Consider the following 12,124-nt stretch of genomic DNA (forward strand, 5'->3'; position numbering starts at 1 on the left):
TGGGTGCCTCGTTATGCTGGTTTGTTTTGTTCTTGCCAATGTGCTTGCTGATTTGCTAACTAACACATGTATGGTGAAGTGTGGCTAGAAAGCAAACAGTTATAAACAATTTTGAGAGAACAAAGTGAGGCTGCTATGGTTGGTAGGCAACGTAAGAGTATGACCATAGATTATGAACGTGTTGCTATTTCCCTCACAATTTTAGCATGAGGATATGCATATGCGTCCATTAATTAACTATAGAAACTTTCCCGCAAAAAAAAATTAACTATAGAAACTATAGTAGGTGGTGGTAGTGGAGACGGCGGCGCGCTATCTTAGCAGGTGAGATTATTTGGTCAGTCTTCTATATTGTATTCCCCGTTCATCTAGAAGATAGTACGCTGGCTGAGCTTTCTGACGTGAGGCTAATTTTTCAGTAAATGTTGTCGATCATGCGCACCCTTTTGGAATGGCTGTTGGTAGTGCATGTTTGTTTATCATTAGTTGAGAGTGCTCGCCACCTTTGCCATACGCGGTTGTTACTGGTGCAAGTTAATTGCTTCGTATAGTATCTAAAAGCAAATGCGAGCTTTGCCACGACTGTTTTCTGTGGTCATCGTTGATTTCAACGAACAACAAACCAAGAGTTACTACCCATTGTTGTATTGAACGAACAACAAATTGAGAATTATTAAAACATCATGCATATACAAACATCTCAATTGTTGTTTGTACAGGACCAGGAACAATAACTGATAGTCACATTAAGGAAACATATACCAAACTAGAGGTCAAATAATTTCAAAACTGAAACCAGTAGCACTGTCATCAATAAAACTATAACAAAATAGTGATAGATCAGCTAACCGAACTTTGCTGATCTTAAATAAAAAAACGCCTTCCTTTCTCTCTAGCCAAGTAAGGTTTGAAGAAAATTTCCACCGTTGCAAAATGGCCAGGTATCTTTTGTGGAATGAATCGTTACACCAACGGCAATGCATACAAATACAAATTTCATGTACCAAATCATGCATGGACAGGGAAATCAGATTATCGACGAAGCTGTGAAAAAATGTGTTTCCATTCGGATCAAGGAACGTACTACAAATGGTCGGGTCACCTTCTGGCCCACCTGCCCCATCACATTCAACGTCAGGTGCTGCCCAACGTGTAACACATAGCTCCTCTATGCCACATCCACCATGTCCACCCCCCTCGTAGAACCATCATGGGCATGCCATCTTCTTGCTCTCCAGGAACGATGGCCAGATCTGAACGATTTGAGAAAGAGAAGATATAGGAGATTGGGGATGGGAAAGGAGGGAAGAGCCTAGATCAATTTCTTCAATGTAGAATTTTCGCGTGGAGGGGATGACGACATGACCCACATTGACGCGGAATGGACACAAAAAAGTGAAATTTGCTACGACTTTTTTTTTGTGAGAATATGCGACTTAACACTCACCAGCTGGGTGAGCTGGGTCCACCGCGAGGAATGCTGAGCTCCCTATTTCCCTGAAGCTTATGTATTGTAGGGATATAATGCAGCGTCAGCCGGTGTAATCCATGTCCGAGCCTAGGCTCATCTGCACCCATTGTAAATTTGAAAAACACAGCAAATTTTTATTAAAAAAATATCTATTTTGGCATAGAAGATGCTAAGCTAGGTGCATGCAAAATTTCATGGTAAAAAAAGAGAAGCTCTCAGAAAAAAAAGAGACAAAATCAGCTCTCAACAGTGTTTTTCAAAGTTTAATTGAGACTTGAAATTTGTGCTTTTTTTCTAAGAGCTCCTCAAATGTTCATTCACCATGAAATTTTGCTTTGACCTAGCGCACTAGAGCATCTTCGATATCATGGTCTCATGGAGTACTACTTTTTGAAAATTTACTGTTCACACGCAGGCGCGGATGCACCCGGACACTGAATCGTCTTTATCTTTGTTGAAAAAAAAGTAGTGTCCTTTCCTTTCTTCTCATTATACCAACCACGTCCTCTGTCCATGATAAATAAGCATCCGACTCGCAAACCACAGCGCAAAACTCTCCATCTCCGATCCAGCCATCCACACCCTCCCAGAGTCCAGCAAATCAACAAGCAGGAATGCAGGGCGCGACGCAGCTTATGACCATCGCCGGGCGGCTGGTTGGCGAGGAGTACCAGCAGCTCCGCCGCGTTGGTGGAAAGGTGGCTGAGCTCAGCGACGAGCTGGACACCATGAACGCCATCCTCCGCATGCTGTCCGACGCCGACGAGAGCGCCGTGGACCACTTCATCCGGGTGTGGATGAAGCAGGTGCAGGAGCTCGCCTACGACGCGGAGGACTGCGTGCACCTCTACATCTTCCGCATCCGGTGCCGGCGGAGAGACGGCCTCCTTGTCTGGTCCAAAACCAAACGTATTGTCGCGACACTCTTCCCTCGTCGCCGACTGGCTCGTCAGATCAATGCGCTCCGCGCTCGTGCCGTCGTGATCAGCGAGCGCCATGCGCGTTACGGTGTCAGCCGTGAGGCACTGCTGCGAATCACCACTTCTTCTTTAGCTGCTCCCGCGCCAGTGTCTGGTCATGCGCTCGGCCGGCCGGAAGCAAACGACCCTCACCATCTCGTTGGCATCACGGATCAGGCTAACACCCTGGCCGACATGGTGAAGTCAATGAGTAACAACGAGCGCGACATGAAGCTCAAGGTGTTCTCTATCGTGGGGTTTGGAGGGCCAGGGAAGACTACGCTGGCGATGGAGGTGTGCCGGCACCTGGAGGCGGATTTTCAACGCCAAGCGCAAGTGTCAGTGTCCCAGGCGTTCGGCGGCAGGAAGGATATGGAGGGATTGCTGAAGCGTGTGCTTCAGCAGATCGTGAAGCCAAAAGCAGATAACGCACAAGGCATCAAGGAAGAGGACCCCCTAGATGGCATCGACACTATGGGGGTAGACGAGCTCACCGGCAAGCTCGAGGAACTTCTCATGGACACGAGGTACATATTGAAGAAAACACAAACTATCTAGGAGTAACTTTCTGTCGGCTTTTTTTTTCTCCCTTACCATTATCAGTATGTCAATAAGGATTAATCTCTCTAGTTCTCAAGTTAATCAATGGAAGAACAAGAAATGTGCCTCTCGTCTGGTGGAGTAAATAAATAGCATAAAACTACTACAATACGGGCTCCCCCGCCCCCGCCCCCGCGTCGCTCCAACAGGGGCGACACGGGCGGCTAACCCTAGCCGCCGCCGGCAGTCCCCCTCCCCCTTCCTCTCCTCCTCGTCGCCACTAGAGGAGCCGCCGTTGTGTCGCACGGCTGCCGAGGAAGGTGGCGGCGAGGCCTTCACCGTCCCTTCGCGGAGATCTGGATCCACGGGGCGGCGGCCCCTGCTGGTTCAGCGCCGCCGTTCGCGCTCTGGACGGTGTGCGCGGGGACTCTGCCCGGCGTCCTCGACCGCTCGGGTGGTGGGGAGTCGGCGCTTGGCGGCGGCAGTTCGGGGGCCTTCGTCCTCGCCAGATCTGGAGGCCTGCTACTCCCTCCTTCCCGCTCCTTCCCCTTTGCGCTTGTGGCCGGTGGATGCTGCTGGTTCCGGTGCTTTTGGGGATGGTGGTGCAGATTGGGACCGGGGGAAACCCTAGGCCGGCTGGTTCGGCTTGACAGCGGCGTCGGTTTCGGGCAACGCATCCTTCCTGAAGGCAGTGTCGTGGTCCTTATTCTTGTCACCTCCGGTCCTCTCCCGGGTGAAAACCCAAAATCCGGTCTGGATTGGGCAGCGGTGGCGCCATGGGCGTCATCCCCTCCTTGGAGGCGTTGCCTGGGGAGCTAGGATTCGGGTGTGGGCACATGAAGGTGGGGGCTTTGGCTGCCGGCTGGATTTCTGCAGTTGCTCGCGGCGGCTTTCTTGTTGTGCAGAGTGCCCCTTGTATCTTTAGGGTGTTTCCTGTTTTTGGTGTTCGCGTCGGAGGAGCGGCGTGGCATCTGGTACGTCGACAACGGCGAGTCTCGGCGGCCTGGAGCAGTAGGGGTATCGCCGGTGGGCATGTGATGATGGACAAGCGCAGGATGGTGGCGTTGTCTGGCGTCGTGGTGGCGTCGATGGCAGAGAGGCCTGGCACGGTTCATGCAACAGTACAGCTCTGAAGATGGATTGATGGTACGTGGCTGCGGCGGCCTCATACCCGGCAGAGGGCCTGGTTGAAGAGCACGCCGAACTGGTGGGTGCCCATACCCGGAAGGAGTCCTGGTTGGGACCTCAGGTCTCAGACGTTAGGTTTGGCTGCGAGGTCTGTTTGGTATGAGGCCCAGACCATCAGCGCCCCTTCATCAGTTAGATAGGAGTAGCGACAGAGGTTGCGAAGATGGTGGCTTTGGTCTTACTGTTGTACGACTTTGTAAGGTCTTGTGTTATAATCAATAAAGTGGCCGTATGCATCGTCCAGATGCAGAGGCCGGGGATATTCCTCCTTTTTGAAAAACAGAAAAAAAAAACTACAATACGGGCTAAGGTTTCAAAAAATATCGTTTTTTAATTTCTCTTGGATAACTACCAAGTGAGAGGTTGGTTGTTTTAAAAATCCCTAATCATAGAGTGCTTTAGAATTGATCGCGATTATGACAATTGGGACCCGCATGTAAAAAACATGTTTGTTTGACTATTACTTTACATGTGGGGCCCAAATGTCAGTGTCCCTTTGTCATATCCTAATAAAATATCTGTTCTTTTATACATTGACAGATAACCCCTGTAAATTTCAAAAAAAAACGGTCCCTTAATGTTTTTAGAACAAGCAACCGGGCTCTTGAGGATCATTCGTGTGCACCCTGAGAAACGGCACCGGCAGCTCGCCAGTGGCCTGGTCGCCGGCCAGGAGAAAGGAGGCAGCTCGGCCACCGCGTTCCTCGGCGCAAGGCGGGCGATAGACTGGGTGGCAGAGGTCCCTGCCGACCATTGTCGCTGCTCCTGGCCATGGCGCGCGGTGGCTGTGCTCCTGTGCGCGGCAGCCCGAGTCCCTGGCTATGGCGCGGCTGGCGGCGTCCCTTGCTCCTAGGCGCTGCGTCCTGGCCATGGCACACGGATGGCAGTGGCCCGTGCTCCTGCGCTGCAACTGCTCCTTCGTGCGGCCTTCGTTCCCACAGTCGACCTTGTCTAAGCATGCGACGAATGGTAGAGGTGGCCGTCGGTGGGTGGGGATAGTCGGGCAGGGGGGGGAGGAAGAAGAAAGAGCCAGAGGAGAGAAGAGAAGATAGAGGAAGAAGAGACAACTTACACATGGGTCCCACATGTAAGGTAACGATCAAACAAACGGATTGTTTAAAAGTAGGCCTGACCTGTCATAAAACGGTTGAAATCGCTAGCAACGAGTGTTTTGGATTTTTTTAAAACAGCCAACCCTAACTTGATAGTTATCAGCATAGTTTTGTGGAACCATAGCGAATTGTAGTAGTTTTATACTATTTACTCCATCCGGTGGGATCTACATTCGAGTAAAGATTAACCCTGGCTAACTAGAAAAAAAATGAAGTAGATTGCCTACTCAGTTTGATAGGACCAATCTATTCAAGTTTATCACATGTTCAAGATAATGGTACTCTCTCCGTACCATCATTTTGGCACTAGATTTGCTCGACAGACGATCCCAAATCACCCCCCTGAAGTGAAAGGTGAGCTCTCGCAAGAATGCCAACTTTATCAATGGATCCGAGTACCTCGGAGTATTGTTTTTTACTGGAGGTGCTTCCGGGCCCCATTCAAAAGATTGAAAAGGGTATTTTGATCCATCTACGTAAATTAATAGAGTTATTAAGAAACTAGTCTTTTAATCGATGCGGTGATTAATTAAGGGAGGATCGGCACGAGCGCTTGGGCGCTTGGACGCGGACGCCTTGGGCGTAGTACGCGTCCGACAGTTCCTCGAAGAGCTCCGGGGGTCAATTGAATCATAGCCAGTTTCTCTTACTCTTTAGAGCATCTACAGCGGAACGCCTCAAACCCATCTTATACTTTTGGACGGGTCGTCCAATAACTATTTGGTCACGATTTTTTGACCAAGACGACCACTCAAATGGCCCTCAAATGACAGTTCCTGGAAGAGCTCCGGCGGTCAATTGAATCATAGCCAGTTTCTTTTACTCTTTAGAGCATCTACAACCAGGCGCCTCAAACCCGTCTCATACGTTTGGATGGGCCACCCGATCACTGTCCGGTCACAATTTTTTGACCCAGACGGGCCCTTAAATGGCCCTCAAACGCCTGGGCTGACCGGCACCCTCATATTCAGCCTAAATATGAGGCAGATATGGGGGGCGCCCGGCACGCCCGCCACGTCGGATCCGGCCCATGCTGGCCCACCTGACCCCATATAAAATCCTCCCCATCCGCTCGTCGGATCAAACCTTAGCCACTTCACTCCCCTCCACTCCACTCTCCTCCGCCACCCAAGCTCGTCTCCGGCATGGCAGGCAGTGGATCCGAGTTCTTCACCTCCAGATCCGTCGACCCCGAGGTCATCCCACGCGGCCCGGAGGAGGAGATGGTCGTCCGGCTTGCGCTCCGCCGTGCCCGGGAGGAGGCCTGTGGACAGCTGCGCTCGGACTTCATCCATCGGGAATCCATTACGTCTGCCCAAATGGGGCATGTATCCGGCGCTAGGCCGGCCGTAGCTGCCCCGCCGGAGGCCGTGCAGTCCATCTGGCATCCGAAACACGCTGGCAGACGCGCAACCCCTCCGGTGGCGCGCCGATATTAGGGACGCACCATCGTCCCACGAGGCTATGGCGGACGTTGGCGCATCAGTCCGGACGCTGCAACCGCATCGTGGTGGACGTCTGCGGCTCATCCCCGGAGGGATCCATCATTGATCTGACATCCACCGGCACCGTTTGGGTTCCGGTCTCCGATGAGGAAGAGTAGGGCATGGGAGACGGCGGCGCCTTGAGTCCCGTGAGCCGGCTCGTGTCCCATGCCCTACCTTACCTTACCGACGATCGGACCAACACTCTGAGGGGCGCAGGCAGCCGACGGACATGGCCAGGGCGGGAGGGAGCGGAACCGATTGAAGCTCCCGTCAAAGATGGTTGCGTCGTATGTAATAATATGGATTTGAGGTTCTAATTTGAGGTATCCGGATGTGAAATGTGTTTTTTGAAGGGTGACCGATCACTAGCCGTGGACGCGTCTGGGCGCATCTGCAGGCGTTTGAGGAGTCAGATTTACCATGTCCGGCTATAGATGCTCTTATGTTTTCGTTCCCAGCCAACCGTCTCATGAAAAGTCGAGCAGGAGCAATCTATTTTTACAGTAAATTCCTCTTAGAATAGCATATCACTCTTTATAGGTTTAGTATATTGCTATCTTGAGCCTAATGAGTGTAATACCTAAAGCGAGTAATAGAGAGGAAAGACGACACGGGCTTTTGGCATTTTTTGGTCTGTGTAACTACCGAACTTGGATATTCGCATCATGCACTACCGAAACAACCCATGATGCCGACGGCCTGCGGCAGTCGGCATACACCCCTTTACCATCGGCATAGGCATAAGCCGATGGCAGCCATCGGCTTAGACCCGTCGACATAGATTACGTCAGCGTAGTCTTGTCAGACCGTCGGCATAGATATGCCATCGGCATAGAGACCTTTGCCGATGCCTTCCGTACAGTCGTCGGTATAGATTGACTGTCGGCGCGGATTTTCATGAGACAGCAGTTGATGGCACCATCACCGCGACAGCCCTATCACAAGAGGCCACGTGTCAAGGCTAAGTCGACGGCTCTGGCAGAGATGTAAGCTGACGGCTTGGCTGTCTAGGCCGTCGGCTTAGCCCTGACACATGGCGGCACCTGGTTCACTTGGGCATGGCTATGCCGTCGGTATAGTTATGTTATTTTTTTAACATGCTCTGTTTTTGCCATTTTCATTCAAATTCACAGCAATTAAATACACAAATATGACAAAAACAATATATAGACAGAAATATGACAGATCACCCAACATCATCATTTAAAGATCATCAACATCATCATCATCTAAAGATCAACATCATCATCAGCGAAACTTCATGAACATAAGTATGAGAGACGGACATCATTGTAGTCATCTAAAGCTAGGAACTACGGAACATGGAAGTATGGCACGACATGCATGGAACAAAACATCAGCCAAGACGGATATCGTCGTCGTGAGCACCGCCAAGACCAGCACCACCTTGCTAGATCGAAGTGACTGGAGTCGAACCACCGGTCCCCTACATGTTTGAAAAGAGATTGTAAGGGTAAATATGATATGATAGTGTTGAATGAACGAGAACTAGTTTGTCAGTAGTTAGCCAAATGTACTAACCGACGTCTCACTGCCTAGTGCCACCCATTCATCGAACATGGACACGTGTGGGGGTTCTCCAGTAGGTGGTGGCGTGGGTCCCATTTGTGGTGGATCTGTGCGGTTAGTCCAATACACCAACATAGCATGGATGTTAGTTAATCAACCAAACTAGAAGGTCAGAAGAAATGAAAGTGTAGATGTTAGCTTGGTCTAAGAGGGCAAAACTAACCGCCATCATCTGATGGTTGTAATCCTCGATTGCCTTCACTCATTGCAAATACTCCCGCACCTCGAGATTCCTAAGTTCGACAAAGGCCTTATATGCCTACAAAATTTAGGTTGTTTCTAAGTGATCAATGCTGAAAAAAAGTGAGAAAGTGAGAAAGAAAGAAGATAAGGGGGAAATACTTACAGCATGTTGGCGGGCTAAGAGAGGCTGCAAACGCCCCGTACTCTCGCATGGGATTGGTGAAGGAAATTTGCCCTAGAGGCAATAATAAAGTTATTATTTATTTCCTTATATCATGATAAATGTTTATTATTCATGCTAGAATTGTATTAACCGGAAACATAATACATATGTGGATACATAGACAAACAGAGTGTCACTAGTATGTCTCTACTTGACTAGCTCGTTAATCAAAGATGGTTATGTTTCCTAACCATGGACAAAGAGTTGTTATTTAATTAACGGGATCACATCATTAGTTGAATGATCTGATTGACATGACCCATTCCATTAGCTTAGCACCCGATCGTTTAGTATGTTGCTATTGCTTTCTTCATGACTTATACATCTTCCTATGACTATGAGATTATGCAACTCCCGTTTGCCGAAGGAACACTTTGTGTGCTATCAAACGTCACAACGTAACTGGGTGATTATAAAGGAGCTCTACAGGTGTCTCCAAAGGTACATGTTGGGTTGGCGTATTTCGTGATTAGGATTTGTCACTCCGATTGTCGGAGAGGTATCTCTGGGCCCTCTCGGTAATGCACATCACATAAGCCTTGCAAGCATTGCAACTAATGAGTTAGTTGCGGGATGATGTATTACGGAACGAGTAAAGAGACTTGCCGGTAACGAGATTGAACTAGGTATTGAGATACCGACAATCGAATCTCGGGCAAGTAACATACCGATGATAAAGGGAACAACGTATGTTGTTATGCGGTCTGACCGATAAAGATCTTCGTAGAATATGTAGGAGCCAATATGGGCATCCAGGTCCCGCTATTGGTTATTGACCGGAGACGTGTCTCGGTCATGTCTACATTGTTCTCGAATCGTAGGGTCCGCACGCTTAAGGTTTCGATGACAGTTATATAATGAGTTTATGAGTTTTGATGTACCGAAGGAGTTCGGAGTCCCGGATGAGATCGGGGACATGACGAGGAGTCTCGAAATGGTCGAGACATAAAGATCGATATATTCGATGACTATATTCGGACATCGGAAAGGTTCCGAGTGGTTTGGGTATTTTTCGGAGTACCGGGGAGTTACGGGAATATGGGGGAGAAGTATTGGGCCTTATTGGGCCATACGGGAAAGAGAGAGGGGCTGCCTAGGGCAGGCCACGCGCCCCCCCAAGGCCTAGTCCGAATTGGACTAGGGAGAGGGGCTGCGCCCCCTCCTTCCTTCCTTTCTCCCTTCCCCTTCCTTGTCTCCTACTCCTACTACATGGAAGGACTCCTAGTTGGACTAGGAAAGGGGGAATCCTACTCCCTGTGGGAGTAGGACTCCCCTAGGGCGCGCCATAGAGAGGGCCGGACCTCCCCTCCTCCACTCCTTTATATACGGGGGCAGGGGGGCACCCCAGGACACACAAGTTGATCTTCGTGATCGTTCCTTAGCCGTGTGCGGTGCCCCCCTCCATGATATTACACCTCGATCATATTGTAGCGGTGCTTAGGCGAAGCCCTGCGACGGTTAAACATCAAGATCGTCACCACGCCGTCGTGCTGACGAAACTCCTCCCCGAAGCTTTGCTAGATCGGAGCCCGGGGTGCGTCATCGAGCTGTATGTGTGTCAAGAACTCGAAGGTGCCGGAGTAACGGTGCTTGGATCGGTTGGACCGGGAAGACGTACGACTACTTCCTCTATGTTGCGTCAACGCTTCCGCTTCGGTCTACGAGGGTACGTAGACAACACTCTCCCCTCTTGTTGCTATGCATCACCATGATCTTGCGTGTGCGTAGAATTTTTTTTGAAATTACTACGTTCCCCAACAATCGGATTGGTAGGTCAAAGCCGGGTGTAGGAGACAAAAGGAGTGATCAAGCCATCTAAACACGGGCAGCGGCCATGGTACTTCGGCTGGATGGCCACCACCGTCGTGTCGTCGATCTGAGACTGAACGACTTCAAGAGCATCCGGACCAGATTGATGTAATTTCTTAAACTCCTTGTAAGACTCGAGGTGCTCCTCGGTCTTGCCGTAGTACTCGCTCTCGCCTTCCATGCGATCACTCCGCGCACGGGCCAGCTTCCACGACTCCATGTCTGAGAGCGGCCTCTTCAACTTGTCCTCCTGCAACGTCAAACAGAAGTTAGCCATACATAAGAACATGACGGTAAAAAGAAGAAAAAGAATGCGTTAAACAGAAGGCCGCCGACGCAAGATTTGGCGGCATGGCTAGCCCCTGGAGGCCGCCGGCCATAATCGTAGACACGCGAAGAGCAATCCGCGTAGAGGGAAGTGTTCAGATACTTCTGCATCAACAAAAATTATGAAAAATTACCATCCGTCCTATATCACATGTGCCCACTTTGTGTAAAAAAACTCATGATTTTATCGCGCTCCGAGTGTTCAATAATATTCACACCGCACCGTTACCGCGGAACGTTTACTACCGTGTCGTCGCCGTCCGTGAGGGGTGGGCACCCCGAAGCCGCGTGCTGCCTCTTCAGACATGCCACCACACCTTAAGGCATGTATGAGGGCTCGGTGCGACACTCCGGTGGCATTGCTACCCCCAGCGCCCTCGTCCCGCCTAACCCTGGAGCGGTTGACCACGAGATCTAACGCTTTGACTTTCCCTGGACGGGCTTTGACTAGTGGACCTTTTCACCTAGTTGTGATCGGTCAGCTCATAGGAACACTTGGGAGCAACATCCGGGCCAAACCCATAACAAGATCCCCTCCGTGTAGACCCGACGCGGCCGTTTCCCCCCTCCAGGTGCCGGTGGCGGCGCCGTCCCTGAGGGGGGCCACACCTCGGAGACACGTGCCTGGCGTTTGCAACTGCCACAACACTTCTAGAATTATGAGAGGCCGCCCATGCAAGATTTGGCGGCATGGCTAGCCCCAGAGGCCGCCGGCCACAATCGTAGACACGCAAAGAGCAATCCGCGTAGAGGGAACTGTTCACATACTTCTGTCATCACCAAAAATTATGAAAAATTACCATCCGTCCTATATCACATGTACCCACGTCGTGTAAAAAACTCATGATTTTATCGCGCTCCGAGTGTTCAATAATATTCACACCGCACCGTTACCGCAGAACGTTTACTACTGTGTCATCGCCGTCCGTGAGGGGGCCACACCCCGGAGACGTGTGCTGCCTCTTCAGACATGCCACCACACCTGAAGGCATGTATGAGGGCCCGGTGCGATGCTCCGGTGGCATTTCTACCCCCAAGGCCCCTGTCCCACCTAACACTGGAGCGGTTGACCACGAGATCTAACCCTTTGACTTTCCTCGGACGGGCTTTGACCAGTGGACCTCTTCACCCGGTTGTGGCGGGACATCCCATAGGAACACTTGGGAGCATTGTCCGGGCCAAACCCATAGCAAGATCCCCTCGATATAGACCCGACGCAGCCGTTTCCCCCCTCC

General features: G+C 50.7%; 1 protein-coding gene across 1 annotated transcript; it reads left to right on the forward strand.

Moving 5' to 3' along the window:
- Positions 1–2,044: 2,044 nt before the first annotated feature.
- LOC119357129 (disease resistance protein Pik-2-like) lies at positions 2,045–3,789 on the forward strand. Its single transcript, XM_037624117.1, has 2 exons — positions 2,045–2,957; positions 3,255–3,789. Exons 1-2 carry the CDS (start codon positions 2,086–2,088, stop codon positions 3,787–3,789), a joined length of 1,407 nt encoding a protein of 468 aa, XP_037480014.1. The 5' UTR covers positions 2,045–2,085.
- Positions 3,790–12,124: the final 8,335 nt, after the last annotated feature.

This window comes from Triticum dicoccoides, chromosome 2A (assembly GCF_002162155.2).
Source record: "Triticum dicoccoides isolate Atlit2015 ecotype Zavitan chromosome 2A, WEW_v2.0, whole genome shotgun sequence".
In the NCBI taxonomy this organism is placed as follows: domain Eukaryota; kingdom Viridiplantae; phylum Streptophyta; class Magnoliopsida; order Poales; family Poaceae; genus Triticum; species Triticum dicoccoides.

Bases quoted from the DNA above. Each gene is read 5' to 3' on its own strand.
- LOC119357129 (XM_037624117.1), top strand. From the start codon at position 2,086: ATGCAGGGCGCGACGCAGCTTATGACCATCGCCGGGCGGCTGGTTGGC. The intron at 2,958-3,254 runs GTACATATTGAA...CGTCGCCACTAG, and splicing joins GAACTTCTCATGGACACGAG to AGGAGCCGCCGTTGTGTCGC.